This window comes from Poecile atricapillus, chromosome Z, assembly GCF_030490865.1.
Source record: "Poecile atricapillus isolate bPoeAtr1 chromosome Z, bPoeAtr1.hap1, whole genome shotgun sequence".
Classification (NCBI taxonomy): domain Eukaryota; kingdom Metazoa; phylum Chordata; class Aves; order Passeriformes; family Paridae; genus Poecile; species Poecile atricapillus.
Genome location: NC_081289.1, coordinates 129606822 through 129631648, shown reverse-complemented (window position 1 = coordinate 129631648; position 24827 = coordinate 129606822). Strand labels below are relative to the sequence as shown.

Here is a 24827-nt window from a genome sequence, read left to right as displayed (position 1 = left end):
ATTTCTTCAAAAGTCCGTTGTTCAAATGAGTAATGGAAAGTCTAAAGATGTATTAGATTGAATGTCAAGAGTCATAAAATAAATGTAAAAATTAAGTGCTTGAAAAATTGTTTTTAAGACCGAATTCATCACTGGCTTCATACTGTTTGAAAAGTGGGGAGTGAACAGTGTAGAGGAGAGCTGTGTTCTTGTTGTTCAGCAATCCCCAAAAATGTCATTAGTGAGGAGCTGGGATTTTCCAACCTTCTGGTTTCAACAACAGACTGCATAATTTCCCTCTCTCTTCAGAAAAAGAAAATTAAGTATTTACTAGAGGCTCAGAGCTCAGAGTTTTCAGTGGGAGGAATCTCTTCTTTTCAGAGGACAGTGAATATTTCTGTGACCAGCAGTGGGTTTCCATGAAGTTTTTAAGTCTCACAGATAACACCAGTTGGACTGCTTCAGTGCTACATAAAGTGCCTTTAGGAACTCATGATTTTAAGCTATAAAATAACAGTGAACTTCCACAACATATTAAAACAAAGAGAAGGTGGCAGAAAATATGTGATTGAAGAGAAGATACATATTCTTTGAAGTCATCTCTGAGTTCAGTGATATTGTTGAAAGGCCCCTTTATCTAGAGTAACCCTGGCCCTGCTGACTGGCTTCCTGCAGTGGAGGCTGGATTGATTGCCATTTAATGTGCTCCTTGCAGATCAGGACCTAAACCTGTTTGACTGCTTTGGAAAACACAAGAGAAAGTATTTTTAATTTAACTGCTCTGTGTTTAGCTATGAAAAACATGAAATATTTAGTGTGGTTTGGAAAGCCTGGTCCCTATAATATTGAGCATAGTAATGAGATCATGGGCAGCAATGCTCAGTCAAAAATGTACTGCTATTCTTCTTGTAGATATAAAGTACAATGCAACATTGGATGCAGACCTGCAGTTCTCCAGAGTGACTTCTAGAGGATTTTTCAAAGAAAATAATGAAAGGTACATGCAGAGGGATCTTGTGGTGCACCAAGAAGAGAATTGTGTTCATGATGTCTTCAGTGTACAAGTAAGTGGAATTGCAAGTAGTCTTGCATAACAAAAGTGATCAGAGGAAGACATGAATTAATTTTTTGTCTGTAATTTGCATTTCATGCATGGTTTATTGAATTACTTATATTTCCCAAATCCACCCAACTGAAAAATACTTAATATGGTTATGATTTCATAGAAACTAGTAACTGTCACATTCAGTACAAATTTATAGGACAGGAAAGAGGGTTTTTAATTGTGTTATTCGGCTTTGGTGTAATATAGAGCCCATGGTCTATAGTTTAAGTAGATTTTAATTTCCCTTTGAACTTCAGGTGTTTTCTAACCCCTGGTACACAGCAAGGAATTTAATAAAAAGTAAGGAGGTCTCCATGTTTCTCCAGAAACAAAGACTGAACACAGCCCTGAGGCTTGCCTTAAGCCCTGTCGCATGATGCTAGGTCAGGTAGAGGATTTCTGTCCCTGCTCTGGTTTGCAGGGACCTATTAATCACATTTAGTGCCATGTGGAGTGGTGAGCCATAGGGCTAGAAGGTGATTCATCCAGGACTGAAAAAGAGAGGAGACATGGCATTTACTGTATTTTAGTATCACTCAGACACAGATGCTCTTCGTGATGGTAAGGCAGAGTGGAATATGAATTTGACTTCTGCAGCTAGATGTGAATGAAAGCTGTCTGGTGATGGCTTTGAGGACCAGCTCCTACAGCTGCCGACAAAATGCACGCTCCTTAGCCCTAGCAGTTACTGTCATGTGTATAGTCTCCAGTAATCCTAGAAAGATCAGTTTTATCATGGAAATCACATTGAAAACTGTTAATCTAGAGAAGCCCACACTAGTCAATCTCGCAAAATTATTTTCTTTATGAAATAAAGCTTTGAATTATTGCTTCTCCTTGTTTCGAGCAAATATGATTTTACTGCACATTCTCAATTCACAATAGGTATTACCAATTTTACCCTCTTTTCTGTGCTGGCAGCCATCATCTGAACCATGTGTTTTACAGGAGCCTTCAGATGCAGTGAATTCACTTAGTTTGCGCATTGACATTGGCCTTGCAAATCCTGGTTCCAGCCCTGTCCTGGACATATCTTCTCCAGCATCTGTGGCCTATAGTGTAAGTATGCAGCTTTACTATTCAGAAGTGCATGGCTATACACATCGGTCATGGGTGGCCCCCACAAGCACTGAAGAGGTACATGGAAGTGAAAACTGCTGCTCCATGTAGGTCATGTGGAGGGGTGTCCCCTGGTTGTTTTGGTACTTTTGCCTGTATTTCATGAGCTTGCTCACACACACACACACACCAGCCACTGCAGCATAACAAGCATGTTAGTTCAGCCACATCACTGTTGATGTGAACTTCTAGTTGATGGCAAAGATGAATTCTTTCTCTTTATTCTACAGTAAAAAGGTACATAAAATAGAGATGGAACTAATTTGACTACATCACCTTTGTTGTCATTGAAGAGTAACCTGTCTGTACCATTCTTGGATCAGTTGACATGTAACAACACATTATTTAGTTCACTCATTCATTTGTCAAGATTTTTAACCTCTTTCAGAGGGATTTTCTTACCTGCAAACCAAGAATGTGCTTCAGATTGAAGGTGTTTGCACTTTAGTGTCTTCAGATAATGTTAAATGTTGAGCCCTGTCATTCAGGAAATGTTTTTCTTTTTCCTAGATTCCTTTTATTAAAGACTGTGGTGAAGATGAACTTTGTATCTGTGATCTTGTTCTGAATGTTCAGTGGAAGGCAGATGATGGGTAAGAGCTGAATCAGTGGAATTGTTAAAGTCCAGTGTTCTCACCAGTTGGTTTGTCTGTAGGCTTTGGATGAATTTCTAAGAATGCCTTTCTAGTTCAACATCTACTTAGAAACAGCACAGATAGAAAAAGCAATGGCATTTTAACCTAAATGTAAGCAAGGAAAAAGAGGTAGGATAGGAACGCAAACATAGCATTAGGACTCTTGTCAGCTTAGACCAACCCAAGTTTTGGTACCTTAGAGGTGTGGATATAGTGAATATTTGGACAAATTGTGTCTGACTGGCTGTTGTTGGGAAAGGGAGAACAATGGGAGAGCAGCAGCAGCTGCAGCAGCTGTCTTCATCCCTCTTACAGGGAGCAGTGAGGATCCTGCAGTAGCTGTGCCAGTGGAGAGCTGTGGTCAGCTATTTGGGCAGCATATATTCTAAGTCCATATCTGATACATGGATACATGTACATCACAGAGATAAGTACATGTGTGCTGCCCACTCTGTACAGCTTCCCACCAGGGTACAGCCCTTGAAAATTCAGCAAAGTCACTTTGACAACACATAATCAAAGTCCTGCACTTTTGGAAGACAGCAATTCCGTCTGGTTTTGGGAAACACCATCACAGAATGCCAAGGGGTTTAGAAAGCAGAGTATTTAAGTGTGTATAATGTAGGAAATGTCTTGCTGTGCTTGTTACTTGTTGTTGGCTTCAGGCAACACATTTTCCTGATCCACAGCTGTTCTAGTACCTCTATTTACAACAATGGACTTTATTTTCTAACAGCAAACAACAGTTTATTGTCAGCAGCAAAACCAGAAGACTAACGTTCAATGTGAAATTGAGAAATAAAAAGGAAAATGCATATAACACCAGAATCCAGGCAACATTTTCAGACAACCTGTTTTTTGCTTCATCTTCTTTACCGGTGCGTGATACCCAACTTCACTCTGTTGTTGCCCCTGATTTTTGAGGTTCTCAAGAGAATTTTTTTTTTTTTCATTTCTAGCAGTGCCTCTTCCAGAAAAGAATGTGTGTACAAAACTCTCTCACAATTTGTTTTCTTGGATAGCAGAATTATTCCCCCGGCATATCAGTTTATTTAGGTCAAGGAAAGATATTTCCAACTCAGCATAAAAGCTGGCAACTTGTTGAGTTTGGCCTCACCTCAGACATCTTTTCCTCACTTTAGGCCTTGGCACCCACATCTTCTTAACTCTCAGCAAGATGCCTGAAGCAGTTGCTGTGCCACAGGGAATTTGTATTTGATAAATCAGACATGCAGCATTGATGATGAATCCTTAAAGCACAGACTTGGGATCTAGAAATAGTGTTACTGCCAAGGCCATGTGTTCCAGCTAGACAGTTAATCAGATTGACATGATTGCTATACCAAAAGCTCTTCTTCCAACAAATTTTATCTTAGAGAAGGGGAAAGAGAGGAATTATGCATACTATTTTGGGGAATGCAGTATGCCTATAATTTAGATTGTTGCTCCTGATTCATGAAGGATGAAATGCAGATTTCAGGGCTTGGCTTATATGGTCAGGCTCCTACTGGAGAGGTGCGTGATAATCCTGGGGGTGAAATCCAGAGCAACCCCTGTACTGAAGGGAGAGGAGGGATAGCATTCATTCCTGCCCAAGAGCAGCATTATTCTGAACAATGAATTGGCAAAAGTACTGCACACAGCACTGGGGGTGCCCCTCTACCTCCCCATCCTGTTGTGCAGCAAGATTGTTCATTTCACTCCTGCCAAAAGACCACACTGGAGCTAGAATTTTCTTTTGCTTTAAAAGCCCTTTTGCTTAGAAGCACTTCAGCCTGCAAGTGAAGTTTAGACCAAAAATATGCTTGCTTCAAGGCAGGAAGAAAAACATAAACTGAGTATGTATGGGCCTTTTGGGGGGTTTTGTTTTGAGGGTTTTTTGTAGCACAGTTCATGAATGGTAAATGTCTACTAGGAATGTTTTTTAGAAAAGACAGTACTTTTTAATTTATACTTCTCCAAGGGTTGATAACTGGCTCTGGTCTGTGAATTTGTCTTTGAATCAAGGATGATGACAAGCCAATATTCTGCAAAGTAGTAAACAAATGATTATGCATGGCAGATTTTCCTACAGAAAGTTTGATTTCTCTGAGGAATTCCCCTTTGCACACTAAATTCTATAGTGAAAGTACTTAACCAGCTCTAAGATTGTGTAAATATGTCTGCAAAAGTTCTGTAAAAATTCTGTAAAAAAGGACTGTAGAAGTTAGTGCTGGAGCTAACCTGCACTCTTGGGCCTGTATTCCTTCTTCCAAGCTCAGCACAAAGTTCTAAAAAGATGATTACAGCCTACAAGAAGCTGTGTGGGAGCTTGTCCCACCTTTCTTATGACTTCCTCCTGACCCTGCCTATGCCCCACCCATCTCCTGCATCTCTAGGATTTACTGCCATAACACCTGTTTTCATTCCTTAGTTGAATACATATGCTGCTGAAGGTACACACCTCTCTGCCTTATCAAAACCTGATATTAAGATGGTGTTTCTGTCCGTTTTCCCTGCAGAGTGATGGAACTGAAGTCTCGTGTCAAACAGGAACAGCACAAAGTACAGTCATTTGCCAAATAAGCTATCCTGTTTTCAGAACAGGACAACAGGTACAGCTGGCATGTTTAAATAACCTTGAATGACACACAGAATCTTTTCTGCTGTTGTTTTTCCCTAACTCTGCATTTATTGCTGATAAGGATTTCTTAAATTTTACAACAGAAGCATTAAAAGAAGCAAACTAGGGCTTAAAATTTGTGACTCCCTGCCAGATTAAAGGAAAAAAGACTCTGAAACTCATTTGTCACAACCCACAGCTTCCAAATGCTGCTGCAGTTATGTAACTTTTGGAGAATGAAAGCTGGGAGCAGAGAAGCATAGAGCATCATGTGCAGCCTCCTAAGAACTGAGCACAATTCCTATCAAATCCCTCCTGCAGTGTGACCCTGGGGTAACTCCCTCACCTGCTCCTTGAATCTCATCTCTCCCAGAAAGCAGTATTGTTTTGGGAGGAGATGGGAGGCCCACACAGCCCTAAGATAAATTGTACATATATATATATATATATATATTTCATATATACCATAAACCTCAGGATATCCACAGTTTTTATGGAATCTCTTATTCCTCAAGGGCAGAGCAGAAACAGGGTCCTAGCCTCTAATATAATCAACTAAAGCGACAATAAACTTGCTAGAAAGAACAGAAACATGATGTTCTGTGGTGGGACATGTAAAATAAATAAATAAATAAATAAATAAATAAATAAATAAATAAATAAATAAATAAATAAATAAATAAATAAATAGTTTTTTGTGAATGTTGATGGAATTGCTCAAAGTGGACCTGCTGGAACAAATGGAAGAAAAGATTGAATACAAAATTTGTGCCAATGCTAGAATTTAAAAGGAAGGAATTGTGAACACCTTTTGTTGCAGCTTGTAGCTAGTTGTACACAATTTCAAAGTGCAAATAACTTGTTTATGTTAGAATGCGAACTTGTAGGGGAGTGTAAGAACAAATCAATTCTGAGTATTAAGAAATTACTGAAATATTACACAGGAATCTGTGGAGAATTCAGATACAGAGGGCAGTTCTAGATTGTTGCACACATGAATAATGTCTTTTGGGAAGTCCCTTGGATGTTGTACCAACCCATTTACTATGTGTTCCTTGTCTCTTCCATAGGTATCCTTTGATATTAGCTTTGATTTTAACCTTAAAAATCTTCAGAATGTGGCAGTTCTAAGTTTTCATGCATGGAGGTAAAGTACCTAATTATATGAAAGCAATTTAGGTACTAAAAGCTTATTTGTATAAAACAATATTATTAGACCTGACTCAAATGTGTTTTGATGAACAGTGAAAGTAAGGAACAGCAAGAGTTGGACAACCAGGTCACCTTATCAATTCCTCTGCGATACGATGCAGAAATTCACTTCACAAGGTATGCTGAATTATGTAAACAGACACTATCATTTTGGCAAGCTACTTGAAGTTACAGTCTTGAACGGTCACTAAAATATAGAGAAGCTTTTCTTTTGTTTTGGAAGTCATACGAAATTCCCTTTTCACCAGTAGGAGCAGATTTGTCTGTCTTTCCAACCAAACTTATATGTAAAAATTACAAAAGTTGTGGACCCGTGTTTGCCTCTGAAGAGTTGTTACAGATGCATCTGTGAACACAAGTGATAAAAAGGCCAACCATGCATGTGGTTTTGATAACATAAACAGTATATACTGTAAATAACATTTGGCTTCTTGGCTCAAATGTAATGACATGTGATCAAATCTGGAGTTACAGTGATCAAAACTAAACAAAAGAATATCAAAAGGAAAAATATACCAAACTCTCAGCAAAGGAGGGGGGGGAAAGAAAGAAAAAAATAGACATATCTGTTGAACCTGGAACAAAAAGATAAACTTTCTAGCAGTTTGAGATAATGATTTGAACTAAATCCTGAGGTGCACCTGGCAAATTCTCCCTTGTTGCAGCTGCACTGGCATGGGGAACAGACACCCTGCTTTTCCATGTAACCATCCAGATTTTGGCTCAAACCTACCAGCCCTGCCTGGTGCCAGCCCTTTCTTCTCCATGTAGAAGGCAAGCCAGGGCTATTGCAAGAGCCATCCTTAGCCTGGGAAGGGTGGTTTGTAAGGAGAGGCAGCTGAGCAGGCAGGGGGAGATAAACCAACAAAAAGCCTTTTAAGACCTTTTATCTTCATATAGTGCTCTTGAAAGTTCTTAGCTTGAGCTCTGGAAACACTTGGTGATTTGGGATGCTCTCAAGAAGTAATTAGTCTGTTATTGTTCCCAACAAGAATTATTTCAGTTACAGTTTAACTTAGATTACAACTGAAACAAAAATACATTGGTGTCACTCTGGGATCAAGGTAGGATATTTGAATTTTCATCAAAGAAGATATTTATTTCTCTTTCCCAAATATTGAATTTCTAGGATCAACAATCACCAATTCCTGGTGAAAAAATGCTTTTGCATTCCAAAGTGTTCAAAAATTAGTAAATGGATATAAAAAAAAAAAACAACAGTAGATATTTAGAGGATAACAGAACTTTGAAAACTAAGGAGCTGCTTTAAGATACAGAGCAACAGTGGATCCCGGAAATTAATATTCAGAGATTACCATATCTACAGGAACTGTTGGCTGCTGTGTAGGATGAGCTGGAATAGGGACCACAACATAGGAGATTAATGTAATAACCTTCTTTGCAGAAGAAGTTTCAGAATATTAGAGGGCCTGCGTCATGGCTAGGTGCTCCAGTGCTGGAGTCATGCAGAATTTTTGAGATTATTTTAAGTGCAGAGAAGCATTTGAGTCAGTGTTGCAAGTTCTTTCACATCCTTGAGAAAGTTGCATGAGACCTTGCCAGAAGCAGCAGAGATTGCACGAGCATCTGTACAGAGGGCTTGCCTCTCAGGAAATTCAGATGGTGTAAACTTGAATCAGCAGGTTTAATTAGCTGAGAAATATGAACTGAAATGAAATGCTTCAGAAGAAGCAAGGCATGGAGTCTATAAAAGTTATTGAAGGGAAAACAGGGTTTGAATTCAGTGACATCTTCTGAATATGAGAAAATGGAATTTCATATGCACATGAAGGAATGAAGGAATACCTACAGCCAGAAAATGGTTAGTTATTCTTGGAGATAATAAATTTAAAAGAATTAAATGAAATGCATATTAAGCCATGGCATAACTTGGCTTAGGAAGTATTTACCTGGAATTAGTTCAGTCCTGAGGCAGGTAATGCAGCCAAGAAGTAATCCCTTAAAATAAAAGGTTTGAGAAAAAAGTACTGTTTTGCTAAAGTGAAGTCTTTCTAGGGATAATTTCCTGAGTTTCTAGGAGAACATGTAGCAATATGTCTTACCAGAGACTTCTGAAAGAACAAGGAAGCTGATACTGTGCATCTTGGAAGGACTGTAGTCTTCAGCAGTAAGGAAGCAAAAATGTCATGTTTGTTTTCCTTGGAGTACTTGTGAGCAAGCCCTTCAAGGAAAGGGCCCATGGGAGAAAGTATGGAGGATCAAAAAGGATCCACAGTGTAGTATGGAGGATCACAACTGATCAGGAATCACATCTGTGAGACTGCACACACATTAAATTGGGATTGTGTGCACAGATGTTACCCAGATTAAACAGGGATAGCGGTAAAGATGATAGATTCCTTGTGTAAGAGGAAGAGCTGCTGAAGGAGCCCCTGTTTCTTGTTAACTCACCAGCTTGCTTTTTGACTGCTCAGATTAGCCTTCTAATGAAAGCTAATGATGAAGAGCAGACACAGTTCTGGGATGGTTTAGCAGAGAAGCTGCTCACAGGTAGCAGGCAGTGGGTGTGATGCACTGCACAGGGATGTTTTCCTTGCCTTTGAGTGTGACTCTGACTAACTGAGGTCCAAAAGCAGCCACAGGTCCTTGCACATGTTCTTCCATCCCCAGAGAGAACTGTGAGGGCTATGTGATATGTACCATGGACGTAAAGCAGAGTGATGCCTGTGTTTCCACACCCAGCCAGTTACAGATGTACCAAGGGAGACAGGAAGGCCCTTTCTGAAGCAAAAGATGACTGCAAGTCAAACGTCGCAGTTTGTGTGCAGAGGAAGAATTTGCAGTATGGCCCTGAAATAATGCAGGGCCTAGAAGCCTGAGAGAGCCTGTATCCTGTACAACTCTCTTGTCTTAACTTCACAAGTTTCTTCCAGCTCTGGGCTTCAGTACAGCATTTTCTTAACTAACTTCGTAAAATTCAAACAACAGTCTAAGTGACTGACTTTTCTCTATCTGTACTTCTGACCTGTTTCACAAAGCCATATCCAGTAACATATGTTTTCAAAGCAGCTGCCAAGTTGAAATGTATTGTTTTATGGTTGTTAACCAGGCTTGCCAACATCAACTTTTATGAAGTATACTCTGGTCATAACATTCCTTCCACTGTGAATAATTTTGAAGATATTGGCCCCACGTTCAACTTCTCAGTTAAGGTTAGTAAGTCTGTTTTGTTCTGTTTCAAGAAGCTCCCTCTATAGCCTGCTCCCAAAACCTAGTTTAAAAAAAAAAATTTGTTTCTGTTTTCATTGTCTAATTTTTGAGGATTTTGAATAGGTCAAATAAGAAAAAAAATTACAAATAGCATAGGTACTTGGAGTCTTCATAAGGTTAAAGATGACATTTGCACAAGTAGAATGGGCGAGGGATTGATTCTGCACTGTGTATTTATTTAGAAGATGGTTAATGCTTAACTTTAGGCCAACTTAGACTGTTTTTTTCACAGAGTCTCCTGACAACTTGATAAAGAAAAACAAGTCTTTGCAGGCTTGGACTTTGAAACTTCAAGTTTGGCAAGGGTTAAGGGCTCTAACGTTATGCAAGAACTAGCCAGATCACAGTGCTTATTACATAACACAGAAAAAAACTTAGATCCAAATATGCAACGTGGAAGAAACTTAAATTACATTCCATTTCCATTCCTGCTACTCCAAAGGACTAAACAGGCCTATTGGCCATGGCAGAATATTTGCTTTTCAAAACATATTTCATGCAATTAATATGAACTTTGCTAAGAAAACAGACAGGAACCTGGAGCTATACAGTACACTTTTGCTTTACCATTCACAAAATTACTACCCCAGTGTCTTAATAAAAAAATGCTGATGTAAAAGGAGTCCAGTCCAATACTCATCCATTATTTCTAATTTTCTTGCTGTATCAAATGATTTATGCATAGCTACCTGAATTAACTCCTGAGCTTTTTGCTTTGCAGGTAACAACAGGAAGTATTCCAGTAAAGGTGGCATCTGTAACAATCAATCTTCCAGCAGTGACCAGCAAAGGCAACCCACTAATGTACCTAACTGCAGTCACCACAGATGAGGTATAGAACTGAACTGTGTTTCAGGGGTTTATCAGTACTATAAACACCAATTATCTCCCCAAGATTATAGCTTAGTTTAAGAGAATCCATGCTTTTTCTCCTTGTCCCTTCCTCATAAAGGGGACCACAATGCCAGAAGTACACTAGCCTATTACTTGGCAGATGTGGAATATCTGGATCTCTTCAATTAGGTCTTTCATCAAGTCCCTGGGAAAGTTATAGTAAAAAGGAAGTTTTTAGCTGAGTAAAAACCCTTCAGGTCAATCGGGATGAAAAAAAAACAAAAAAAGGAAAAAAAAAAAAGGTGTGTCTTAAGAATTATTTACTTCTGACCAAAGCCACATATTCTTAGTTTCCTGAAGAATTCAGTATTCAGACTCTAGCCTTTTACAGCCACCATGTAATCCCAGAAATATATATTATGATGATGCTTATAAACTCCCAAGTAGCATGTCATGCAGTCTTATTCCTGTCATCTCTCCTAGGCCAAAGGTGTTACTTGTGACGCTCAGATAAATCCACTGCAAATTGGGAAAAGACCGTATTCTCCATCTTTCATAAAAGAGAACTTCAGAACTTCCAAAGAACTGGTGAGTAAAACCCAGGGCTGCAGTAAGCAGGACCTTCTGAGCTGAGGGAAGCAGAGCTGACCTTCTGTGCCCATTGCTGTACTTGTGAGGAAAGCTGGATGGGGTGGCATTCCTCATTTACAGAGCAGGAGCTCAGCCTATGGATGTTCTCACAGACACTGCATCTGCTTTAGCACAGCCTGCAGGCACTTAATTTGTATGCAGAGAACAGGAAAGGCAAGGGCAAAATGTCTGGATGTTGCAAGAACATTTTTCAAAGTGTGTTTTTAATGCCTGCTGTTGCCCCTTCTTGCTGTTTCACCTGGAAGACCTGTAAGAACGTGAAGTGCAGTACCATCACATGCAAACTGGAAGATATTACACTGAAGGGAGAGTACTTTGTGAACGTGTCCACCCAAATCTGGAATGGAACCTTTGCTTCCGTGAGTATCAGCTGCATCTTTATGGAGGATCCAGTACTCAAGTATTTGCAAACTCCTGATATTTTTCAAAGTTCAGGACAGATACCTTACAGTCAAGAAAGACCTTCCTTTACTTTATATTGGTTTGTGTTTTCCCAGATTGAAAACTTGAACCTAAAAGTAGTGAGGCTGCATAATGGAGCTGATAAAACTTCAGTCCAGCACAGAATCTGAGAATACGCTGTGATAATGCAACCTTCACAGCTGAAAAAAACATTTCCGACATCTGCTAGATTCATTTCTAGGGGAACTACAGTTTCCACAAAACTCATCATAGGACAGCAGAGTACAGTATCATCATAGCCTGTAAAATAATCATGCTTTTACTTTTTGAACATCACAGCCTACATCGTGATCATTTTAAATCACATCAAAATACCAAAACCCTGTTAGTACTGCCAGTTTTATTTGATATATAAAGTGTGGAAAATGTCTTTAATTGATTTTTTGTGTTTATTAGAGTAGGTGTCAAAGAATCAGTCCTTGCTTAGAGACCTACAGGATGCTTAAAATATCCATCAATATCTCAGCCTATTTTCAATCACCATGTGTCCTCCAGAATATAACTCATTATGAGTTACCAGACTTTTGAAGTTAGACCATGTTTGCTTTTTAGCTAGGCAACCAACCAAATGATCTTGGAGTCCTGGATGAGCCTAACATGTCAGGAACATGACGCAGTCTCCTTAGTGTGTCTGGCGATTCTTGTGGCAGGTATTGACATTTAACAGCCGGGCTGTTGTCAGCTCCAGCATTCAACTCTTAAAAGGAAAAGGTCAGGTTGATATTGTTAAATGTGTTGTGGAAGTGGGCGACAAAAAGCATCTGTCTGTCTTTGGAGTTCGTATATTTCTAATCAGCTGGGTCAAGACCATTTGTTAGTGCTGTTAGAAGGTAGAGAACTGAACAAAAGGTTAGTACCCTCACAAGAAAGTGAGTGGGAATGGTTTGTTTACCATCACTGGCCAATGGGAAAGAAAGTTCATATGTCACAGTTCTCCTCCATTTTGTAATTTTCTATTTGATTGTTGAAATTCAGCACAAATAATCTTGCAAGCACTTGCTCAGCCATGCACATAATCAGCCTTTTTATTTAATAGCAATCAGCCACTGTCCAAGAAGGATATCAGGCTTGGCAGTACCTGATAAGCAAAGAAAAGATGTGTTTAGGAATTGAGGTGCTTTGAATAGTGGTCAGGTGTGTTTCTAAACTTTTAGGTGTGCAGGACACACCACTTGGGCAGATGGTCACAGTGCAGAGATGCAATAACTCATACTGCCGAGACAGTCAGTTTGGTGTGTTGGCCACTGCAGACCCACAGCTGCCCGTGGTACCTGGCCCTGGCACAGAGAAATGCCTGAGGAGGCAAAATGACAGAGCAGGCATTGCCTTTGGTTCAGCTGGAGAGTGGTCCTGTGCTCCTGCGAACCTGAGGCCATTCCTTGTGGTGCTGTAGAGGAGCAGCAGTGAATTGTCAGCGTCTACACAGCTTTCACCTCTCTTCCCAGTACATCCACAAAGGGAAGTGGGGTCTGGCACAAGGTCCCTTTTCAAATAGGAATTGGCTTAAGATTTTTGTCATCTCTGTTTAAACTGAAAGAGCTATGTCAGAATTTGAGACGAGGAGAGGAACACGTCATGAAAGGAAAAAATAAATGGGGAAAAACAGAAGAATTGGATAGAAGTGAGGGCAGGAGGAAGTAAAAGAACATCCAGTTTCCATTTCTCTCAAAGGCCAGAGATATATTCCCATCTGTCCTTTGTTGCTGTGTCTCCTTTTCTCACTGCTCTTTTCCCCCATCTCTTCCCTGCTAGCAGTAGTGACAGCTTTGAAATAAGCATAAAAAGGGTTACGTAAATAATTCCTTCTGTTTTGCTCGAACTGTACATTACAGAAAAAGAAAAACATAGGAGTTCCTCAATGTCATTCCTAAGTGGATTACTAATATATTGTTACTTTGATTGACAAGTTGGCCAGGGAAAAATATAAAAATAATTTTAATTTTCTTAATACTGTAAATTTCTTTTCTGGCTGTAAAGTCTTCATTTCAAGGCAATAGAATCATTTTAGGATATCTACATTTTAATCGTTGCCCTATAACAGAGCTTTACAGTTGTTTTAATTTTCTCTTTCAGTTAATTTTCCAGACATTACAACTCTCTGCAGAAGCAAAAGTTGATACACTTAACCCTGAGTTATTTATAATTGGAGAGAATACCCTAACTGTAAGTGATAGTTAAGTATATTTTCTCAACTTCTCTATCTTTGACTGTATTAAAGTGATAGTACTTTATTTTCAGTGTCCTTTAGGAGTACACAGCAACTCGATTATGTTGAATTAATGTCTCCTTCTGACTTTATACAACTCCCTTAAGTAATTAAAATGTTTTCATTTCTGTCCACTTCTATATAAACCAGACATAGTTAAAACCTGTCGGTCTCAAATAAACTGTAGAACTCTGAGAAAAAGTCAGCTAGAAATTTCTGAAATTCAGATAGCTTTCTGTTCATGAAAAGATCAAAATTTGGAGTTCTTGCTGCAATGGGCGCTTCTTGAGCTCTGGAAAACATGTTCACAAATCTGATTTATAGTCTTACTTACTTCTATAAGTGTATGGTTTGATGTTTCTAAACAAATGTTTGGCAAAGGTCTCCAGAAAATAATCTCATTTGTAAAGGAATGTGGAATATTTTTAGCATTTGTAATAGCTGTCATATGGACAATGTGGACACAGCTAATCTCAAGAGAAGTCTCCATACAACACAGCTTTATTAGTACAGAATTCTTCCAAGCTTTCTATTTGCTGTATACAAACATAAAAGAACACTGGAAGAATACAGTAGTGGTGTGGTACTGTTGTAATAAAAGAGGATGCCTTTTTTTTTCTCTTAGTCTGTCTTGAGAGGAATACGCTTCCATTTGCAGTACTAACTTCAGATTTATTTTTACAGGACATAATAGCCTGTTTTATCCATAAAATAACCAAGGCTATTAAAGAGCAAAATGCAAATTAATAAATGCGTCAAATATCTGTAAGAATGTGCAGCATAGCCCTTTCACAGGTAACAGAGAATTCAATAAACATACAAAAGCAGTTACAGATTGATCTCTCTCACTGAGTGATACAACCATCATCCAATGCCATTTTTAATCATTGGTTTCTCATTAATCACTCTATTTCTTGTGAAGAACCTCTAAATAAGCTGTTTTGTAATCAGGAAATCCTCTGGTGCTTGAAGAACAAAGAAAGTATGTTTTCACAGAAAAATTACTTGCCAGTAAGTGTTTTAAGTGCTTCAATTTGGCATGGTATTTCTGTTAGGAGATGAAACTCATTACTATACAATGCAAATATTCCAGGTAATTGCACAAGCTTCTTAGGTAAGCTTATAAACCATGTATTAATAAGTATTTTTCCACATTTGAAGCATGGTACTGCCAAATCTACATTACCAGAAGTTCTGTTGGCAATTTCAGAAGAACTAGAATTTAATTATTCAAATGATAGTTGACAAGTAAAAGTTAATTCCTCCCCCAGCCATTGACACATGTGCAGCTGGGACTTTTGAGGCACCTTTGAGGTAGGCTTTTGGTGACTTTCAGTCTGATCTTTACTCAGTAACCTATTGCTCTGTGAGAAGTCTTGGTAAATGTGCCAGGTTGTGGAGGTACTTTCTCCTTTCAGCAGACAGTTTGACAGTTGGAGTCAGTGCCCAGCAATGTACTTCTTGTCAGGCCAATAGTTGTGAAGTGCCCTTCACACTTCCTTGAGGACAGGACAGTGCAGAAGCAGACAGAGCTTATTTCCCTACTTACTTTCCTGTTAATGTATATGGATGTGGTAGGATTCATCCAGTTTAATATCTGCATTAGTCATCCACATTCTATAAATCCTAGACCCTGGAAAGAACAGGTATTTCTGAAATGCAGTTCATCTCATCCTAAAGAAGATCCTTAAAATAACTAGGTTGAATTAGGCTCTTTAAAAGGCCTCTCCTCCTTTGGGAGTCAAGGAACTATGTTGTAGATGTAACACCAGATGAGTTGAATCCCAGTCTCATGGTGTGTTATTGACCACAGTTTAACTTCAGGAAAGATAATTTGTTCTTAGGCATCAATTTTCCTTTCCAAGTGCCACTTCACTGTTAATCTAATGCAGAAAGCATTACTAGGCAAACTGCATATATTAAATTGGCTTTTTGCACTGGATGAACTGGATTTCTGTTTAGCCAAATAAATGAATATTTCCTTGTGATGCTATGTGGGGAAGCTGCTTAGGTATTTTTACGTAAAAGCTTTCACATTTTTTCCAAGTTGGAAAGGACTGCCAGCTGGAGGCCAGAATGTTAACCTGCTAGAATCATCATTATGGCCTTTCAGTTAGAAAATACACAAAGCCATCCTGCCTTGGTGAAATGAATACACATAACCACACCTAGCACAACATTGGAGCTTTCCAACAGAAATGACTTAAATCACTGAAATGTCAGTCCAGTGCAAGTTTCCCAGAAAGCTTAAGATTAAATTACTCCAGACAAATGCACTGAACAACCACCCTGAGAAAATAAACTAGTGTGATTTGTTTTATCATGCTTCAGGAAGGAAAAAAAAACTTTCAGCTAACTGCATGTTGTTCCAAGATTAAATCCAAAAATTTGACAGTTCATAAATATTGCAGCAATGTCTCTCCAAGAAACTCTGTTATATGTAATTATATATTTGGTTATACCTAATCCAGCTAGATAGGGTATCACCTGAAAACTAACTTCCAGACCCTGTTTGCTCTTCTGGGAGCTCTCTAGTATTGTTTGTGGTTCTGGAAATGTAGGTGTGCTAGAGGTGCTCCTGTTTGACCCATACATCTTGCAGCAAATTCATTCAGTTGACCCAGGAGAGCACAGATCACCTTGAGATCTGTAAAGTCATTAGTGGTTTCATAGAGGGTAGGAACAGCAGGCAAAGGAGCCTGAGGTACCTGCCCAGCAGGAGGACTGGAATTTCAGCAGATGTGATGGTGTCTGGCTTCAGTGATTAGTACTGCCTCCTACAGCTGCCCAGCAGAGATAATGGGCTCTGACAACGCTTGGTGAAAAGTAGTGCTTCTCCAGCAGCCTGATTTTGGGGCTGTACACCAGACTGCATTCATGTAAACATTCGTGTAAATATGGCTGGTTTACACAGTAATGGTGTGTGGAGCCTCTGAAAGGCCTCCTGTTAATGGAGAGGCAGCTGGCAGGAGAGATTTGTTCTCTGCCTGTTACGCATGGCCAAGAATGATGAGGGCCTCTAGTCCATAGCTGGCACTGCTGTGTGCCACAGTGCAACCAGGCACCCATGGGCACTAGTGAAAGGGCTGTAATTGCTTGGTGTGTTTCAGTCATTGGTCCTGGAACACGTGTATTCCAGGCATTCTTGATCTTTGGTTTACAAATCCTATGTTATTTACAGTTAACATTAACTCCTAAGACACAATCTCTCTGCTCTCAGATCCCAGTTACAATAATGAAGCCGGATGAGAAGGCTGAGGTGCCAGTAGGTGTTGTGATTGGCAGCATATTGGCTGGACTCCTCTTGCTATTGGTACTGGTTGCTGTTTTGTGGAAAGTAAGTAGGTACTTATACTCCTAAAACAAAAAAGGGATAAATATATTTGGGTTATTTTCTCTGGAATATCTCTTCTCTAGTGTAAGATAAAACCACATCTGCAGTTCAGTGGTATGAATAATACTGCATTGGCATTATACCCTTGACGTATTTTAAAAGGATTTATGAAATGGGTCCTCAAAGAAACTGGCAAAATGAAGATGATAAATGAGCTGCCAATCATTCAAAACAGGAGCTGTGGCATTTACTTTTTCCTTTCAACACTGTCTGCCTCCTTCCATAATATCCCAGCTTCGCTCTGAAAACCCATGCTATTCCCAGTGGACAAGGATGGGGATTACAAATAAGATGGGAGAGGATATATACTGACCAGATAAAAGAACAGATAAAAGAAAGGGCAAGGGCAAAAAGTAAATTACAAAGGTTACATGGAAAAACAGGATGCTTTTCTGTGTGCCAGGGCATTGGTGTTTGAAGTGCTCCTAGGCATCATGGAAACGCCTGTATCTCTGCAGGGAGAAAACTGGCTAATCAGCACTGCTATTCTAGCATTTAGTTGCCTCAGGTGGGAGTTCAGGGCCCACCTCCTTTCATTTTAGAGGCAAGAATTGTCTATAATCAAACTATAGTGTATGCATGCACACGTGCATTTCTACCATCAAAGTATTTAGTTTTGCTGAGAAATGAATTATCAATCACTGACTGCAATGTGGTGTTATTTTAATACTTCTCACAGCTTGGCTTCTTCAAGAGACAGTACGAGAAAATGACACAGGATATAGAAGATGTCGATGAAATTGCAGAACTCACAAAGGACAAAGACTGAAGATGAGTTATGTGGATAAAGGGGAGATCTGAGCCACCAATAGCAGTTGTGATCAGTCAGTTCTTCAGCTGGAGTGCCTTAAAGCTTAGTAACATTTAAACATTTTTAATGAAAGTGTCTTTATATAGATGAAAATATTTTACAGATTCTACTCTATTGCAAGAGTAACTGCAGGACAGTTTGGTTTTTTCAAAAATGATTTATAGTGCCTTTTCTTGTAAATTTTTGCCTTTCAAACAAACTTAACCCTTAGAACTGGCAGGTCCGGAGTATACAGTAACATACTGTTCCAGCAGTCCTTCTCTTGATCCACTGCAGAGTGAAACAGAAGAATTTATTTCAGATTATTGTGGAACAGCATCAGTTGGTAATTTAGTTGACAAGTACCACATGTGTTAAAGGACATTTTCTATTAAGTTGATGATGAATGTGTGGTGAATACTGATTCCAGACTGGGAGAAGAAAAGTAATTTTTTCATTGACTAGCTCCATCCTTATTGTTTTAGGAAAATAATTTCCACCAGCAAACCTTTGCTTTAACTAATCTATAAACTGGGAACTGTGTATGAAGATGTCTGTCTGGGTGCTACAGGACAACTGGTTGGGCAAAGTCTTCCAAAAGTTCACCGTATTTCTTGCACTAAGGTCACAACTAAATTACTGAAGGATATTGTTTTGGGCAAATACTGCCAAATGGTATGTGTAACTGTCTTCTGCATACTTTCTCCCTGAGAAGAAAATATGAATTTCATAATCACTTACAGCATGTTCTCTGCAATGTTGTTACTCATTTTCATCTTGAGAAGCACTACCACTACTGTTAGGCTGGCCTTTACACTCTCGGTCCCTCTGGTATCAGTTTGGCTTTTGACATAAACAGAAAAGACAGTTAAGATCTTGCCTTTAATTCTGTAATGAAAGATTTTGCAAGACTAAGAGCATAGAGTGAATTAAGGGGATAGCTGACTGAGGAACTATGCACATTACAAAAGGGGATAGTGAAGATCTAAGCTCTGTAGAATGTTTACTGCACTTACTTCTTTAGCGTCTCAGTGCCCTCCAGGAGACCAAAGTTCAGTACAACCTCCTTACCTTGTCACATATTTTTGGTCCCACCTGTTCATGTCTGGATGAAGTTAACTTATGTTTTATACAGTGAAGTACTGTAGTGCTCTGGAATGAGCTCTAAGCACAACACTTGAGTGACTTTGTGTTGGTTACACACCTCAAGTTTACCACGTGCTGTTAAGCTGCCTTTATGATTATAATGAAAGCTCAGACTTATAAAGGCTCCTGATATAAGACTGGTAACAGTCAGGGGAATTGGCCTTTTGGCTGCCTTTCTCTCTCAAGCCTGGCAGTTACAATTGATTGTGAGAGATGTGTTTTTGTATGTACGCTGCCATGCAAGTGAGATTGTTTCCAACCTGAGGTGATTTACTTGAAGAGTAAAACATGCAAATGTGCCTGACTGGAGAACACGAGGTCATGGTTTCTTCCCCCCAAAGCTGGATTGTAATTATGCTTAGGCACTTTTCCATTATTTTCTGAGGGACTAGGCTTAAGCACGTTTGAAAGTTTTACTCAGTCTTTTTTAATAGCTAATCAGTCAAAAGCCAACCATCTCTTCGGCAAATAACAGTTCATTTGCAGCAACAGCTGGATTATGATTATTGTAGTTTTATATGTGTTTTGAATTTATTTTGTATCTATAAAATGTTATGTTTTGTTGGGTTTTTTTAACATTCTGAAAAACAATTCAGATTTTTGTATCAATTATCAAACAAGATTCTCGCCATCAGCCGAGTCTGTGACCAAAACAAATATTTAAAAAGTGGGGAGAAAAATAGCAATTGCATAAATCTAAAGAATAAGCTCCTGAGTTGTAATTATAAACTTTAAGGGCAAATGCTCTGAGAGTAAAAATAAAAAGTTTTTCTGCCTCAATTCTTACATAAACTTGAGCAGAAAAAAATAACCCCTACAGCCATGTATGTGGGAAGCTCCTACATAATCAGGGTCATGCTCTCCAGAGCAGAGAGAGAATTTCACAATACACCAGATGGTAGAATCTTCAATTTCTGGTTCTGCCTACAAAGGCAATTCAGGCATTGACCCAGATTTCCTTCTTCCACTTCAGTGGGAGGTACAGGTCAATAGCCAATATGAAACTTCTTTGGGGATTTAACAGTTTATCAATCAGGTAGCAATGATTCAATTCACTAGTATTCACTGGGTTATATTTTGACATGGACAACATGATTCTCCTTCCCAGCCTGGACACAATAATGCTTTTCCAAAGTAAGGGGGAGACATAGCAATGGGTAAGGTTTTTGTATCCTAACCACTCCAAGTAACTAGTTCATTTTTCTTTTGCAATTAATACTCAAATAGATAATTCCGTTTTTGTAATGAGTGAGTCTATTGCACTTTTAAGTTGGCACAGTCGCAAATAATACTGGAAATATTATGTATATTTTGTATTGTGTGCAAGGGTTTGGTTTGTTTGGGTTTTTTTTAAAATTACTTTTTTAAAGCAGCATGTTTTAAATACTCTGAAATGTTAAGCTTCAGCATGTACTTCTGTTTGTGCTTGCAGCAAGAAAAGTCAGCAATACCTTCAGCAAACTCAAGTTATATCTGATTCTGGTCTTGAAATCTAGCTGCTGATTTCCTGAAGTACTAGAATCAAGTCCAAAATCTGAGTTGGTTTTTAGAAGCCTATGTATAAATTTGGGAGCTACAACAGAATTTTTAATAAAGTGGACTTCTACAAGCTAGCATGTAAGCTCTATGGGAGCAGGGACTGTATCACTGTGGTGGCCTGTCTGAGGGCCTAACAGCATTACTGCAATAAAACACAAGACTACTGCTGAACTCATGCAGACTAAATGCAGACTCATTTACTTTTAAACAGCACTCTAAAGAGAAGCAATGCTACTGAAAAAGCACGGCATAAAATGGGGCCAAATATGGCTTTGTCCCAGTAGCACACAGTGAGAACCCTAAGGGAATGACTCTGCTAGGTAGACAAAGACACTGCACTTGAAGTCTTGAAGATCACAGTCAGGAAGGTGACATTACTAGCAAGCTGTACTGTACTGTAACCCAGTTCACATTAGTGCAAAGTATTTGGAAAGCTCTAGTTGAGTAGATGGTGTTAAAACATTACCATGGCCAGGCCTTCCTATAAACATGGGCTTATCATCACTGGTATCTAAAATTACACCCATTCTGCCAGTCCCTGCACTTTATCTATTTACAGAACTGGTTAGCAGTAGCATGTCATGACTCTCGCTCTGGCTACACTCCACCATATGTTGGAAAAACTGAATTCAACTTTTCAGCAGGAACAGTGTGGCAAAAGAAGAGAGAGAGGAACTTGGCTATGAATAGAAAGATGACAGGAAGACAGGATTGTTAGAAACTACCACCTGAAAACTACAAGCTTTCACAGAGCTTTTTATTACCACTTTGAACTCATCCATACTTGTTATAGAGTGAAAAAAAGACATGCAGGTAGGCTACCAGTTTTAACTCTTCCATCATACAATATCAGATGAAACTAATCTTAAGGCACAAAACTCTGCCTTTCACCAAGTCTCAGTGTTTTGCAGAATTACAAACCAGATTCCTTATTTGCTGACTTATGTGTGTGCTGGTTTTGACTGGGGCAAACGTACATTTCTTGACACTAGCTAGTATAGGGCTGTGTTTTGGATTTGTGCTGAAAACTGTTGATAACATAGGGATGTTTTATCTGTCGCTAAGCAATGCACACAGGTTCAAGCCCTTTTCTGCTCTACACCCCACCTCACCAGCAAGGAGGCTGGGGGAGCATGGGAAGGTGGGAGGGGACAGAACTGTGACAACAGGCATTCAGAGTGTTTGGTTTTTGTCTTCCCAAGCCACTGTCACATGCAGTGGAGCTCTGCTTTCCTGGGGTTGACTCAACCTGCCTGCCAATGGGAAGTGGTGAATGCATTCCTTGTTTTGCTTTGCTTGAATGAGCAGTTTTTTACTTTCCCTATTAAACTGTCTTCCATCTCAACCCATGAGATTTCTCACTTCTTGTATTCTTTCCCCCATTCCATGAGTGGCAGAGTGAGTGAATGACAGGGTTAAAGCACATCCAAAACTGAACTACAGCAAAAGATTGAAAATTAAAGACTTAAAAAAATGAAGGTATGAAAACGCATCTCAAAACCTATAGCTAACTGACTCAATTTTTTTGTTGCCTGTAAAAATAAATTAAATGTACATTTTCACAGCTTTAGAAAAGTTGAGTCCTACATTTCAAGCCTTTTTATTCTCAGTTAATTGGTCAATTATTTGTATGTCATCAAAGGCTTTAGTATGCTAGCAGTTTTAAAAATGTACTTGCCTCTTTAAAATAGTCAAAATGGAACTTTTATAAAAAGAACTGCTATAAAGTTACATCAGGATGCTTATTTTTTTAACACTGGATAAGACCAATTTTATGGTGTGTTTATCAAAAAACATGCCTAAGGTATTCAAAGAAACTGTTCTTGAACCAGCCTATTCTGAACTCTTTTCAGTCACCTCCACAGGACACTTAATTGTACTTAATGGCACTTAATGCTCAAGACTGTTTTTCACACAGCATTTTTAGAGGGAAAGAGCAGCACTGTCTGCTTTAACATAAAATTTGTTAATAATTAGATTTAGCAGTTCTTTCTTTTTAATGCTTCTGAAGCAACAAATGAATGTGCTACTCTACAACTTACTTGGAACAGCTGTGCATAAAGTGAGTAGAGAGAAAGGCCAAAAATCTAGTTCAAAATTGAGCAATCTAAAGGCTTCATTCTTGAGTGAAGCAGTGGCTCTTTCACAAGCAAGAGCTGAAGTGAGGGTCTGTTATTTCCCAGCATGGCCAGCACCTGAGCAGGCCAAGAGCTGCTCCCCCTGCTCAGCCATCTCGGCTGCCATCTCCTGGGTAGGCACCTTATAAAACAACCCTCTTCCTCCCCTTCCCCGTTATTCCATGACAATCCATCAGTTACTGTTTTCATTGTACGGATCAGGCTGAGCTTCTCTTGAGAACAGAGCACAATGCTCAAAATCAGGAAAGGAAACTTAAAATCAATCAGTGCTGGTATATGGATGTTTGGCCAGACAAAGGGGTGGATCAGTGTATTCAAATTTTGCCAGCCAAGACTAAGGGATCTTTTCAGAAGGACAAATTATCACTCTGAAGACATGCACTTCCCTTCCACAGACAGCCTTCATCTGCCAGATCTCTACAGGAATCACATGGTGACCCTCTGGGTTTGCAGCATTTGTTTCTGGGAACATCTGTACCAAAGCCACCAGCTCAACACAGCTGGTCTCATGGAGAGGTGGGATTACCCTTCCCTACAGACAAGGAAGAGAAACAGCTGGACCCATTCCAGAAAGTTGGGTCTTCCTTGTAGACAGACAGATCTGCAAATATCTATCATCCCACTCAACGGATCTCACCATAATACAGAATAGCCCTCATCCAGCACTAGTTCTCTATGTGTGGACAGCAGGACATGTGCAGCCACATCTTTTCCTAACACACAGTGAGACACAGCTGGGATTCATTCCCTGGCCTGGCAATTTGGAAAAACTTCTGGGTCACTTCTGACACAGCTTAAGCATTTATCTTAGAACACAGTACCCTTTTATGATAATACTGCCCTAGCAGAGAGGGTAGCCCTACAAAGGGAGACAGAACACTGAGTTCAGAGCATGGACTTAAATTTCAGTGAGATACATTTTACCTCTAATTAGCACACCATCCCTCCCAGAGACATTTCCATTTCGCTTTTACATGCCAGCTAAAGAACCCAAAGTTACACAAGACTGATACATCATTGTTCCAGAACAAAGCAGTACTTGCCTCATGCACAGCTAGGGACAAAAAATGACATTTCATTGTCTTTACCATGGCAGCATACACACATTGTAACACTCAGCTGTGACTCAGTACAACATCTCTTCCATTCATTGTTCCTGGTCACTGTGGGGAAGTACACAATTATTCTCTCTTCTTTTCTGCACCATCCTTCCCAGCTGCATTGCTGATGGGGAAGGTGCACTTAAGGTCACCCTGGAGAAATCTTCCAGGAGTCTGCAGCACTAGAAAGGCAATAAAGGGACACTTCTGCAACTCAGGAAGTGCCCCTGATCATGGGCGTCCAATCCAATTTAACGGATTTAAATACCATTGTTTTTCTCTATGAGAGCACAGCACTAGTATGGAAGCACTGTATAAGTTTTACTTCATTCACAAACTATCCACTGAAAAACAAGCTAAACATTTATTTTTTTAAAATTAATACACTTACTAGTTGCATGGTGACAGCAAACATGAACATAGAAAAATTAACACCAAATATGAAAAAAATTAATGTTTTTATCTTCTAAAGTGAAAAATAATTTTCACAGAGCAAGTGATTGTGCTCAGTATTCTGTACAATTCCCAGTAAAAATGACATTCAAACAGCAGAGAGCTTCTCTCCAGCCTCCAAAACAAAGGAAAACTCAATCTTGTACTTGATTAGCTCTGCCTAGATAATAGGGCCCACATGGTTTCTAGAGTGTGTATCTGTAAGCACACAAGGAGCAGCTGCTGTCCTGC

General features: G+C 39.3%; 1 protein-coding gene across 1 annotated transcript in view; it reads left to right on the top strand.

Annotated features, from left to right (window-relative positions):
* Window positions 1-21076, top strand: part of ITGA2 (integrin subunit alpha 2) — a 68239-nt gene extending 47163 nt beyond the window's left edge. The window contains exons 17-30 of the mRNA XM_058826718.1: window positions 892-1043; window positions 2033-2143; window positions 2714-2796; window positions 3575-3716; window positions 5340-5432; window positions 6511-6587; window positions 6686-6769; window positions 9723-9825; window positions 10605-10715; window positions 11201-11305; window positions 11614-11727; window positions 13904-13993; window positions 17257-17373; window positions 18110-21076. Coding sequence (XP_058682701.1) covers window positions 892-1043; window positions 2033-2143; window positions 2714-2796; window positions 3575-3716; window positions 5340-5432; window positions 6511-6587; window positions 6686-6769; window positions 9723-9825; window positions 10605-10715; window positions 11201-11305; window positions 11614-11727; window positions 13904-13993; window positions 17257-17373; window positions 18110-18199 — 1472 coding nt within the window. The 3' untranslated portion in view covers window positions 18200-21076. The remainder of the gene's footprint in view (window positions 1-891; window positions 1044-2032; window positions 2144-2713; window positions 2797-3574; window positions 3717-5339; window positions 5433-6510; window positions 6588-6685; window positions 6770-9722; window positions 9826-10604; window positions 10716-11200; window positions 11306-11613; window positions 11728-13903; window positions 13994-17256; window positions 17374-18109) is intronic.
* Window positions 21077-24827: the final 3751 nt, after the last annotated feature.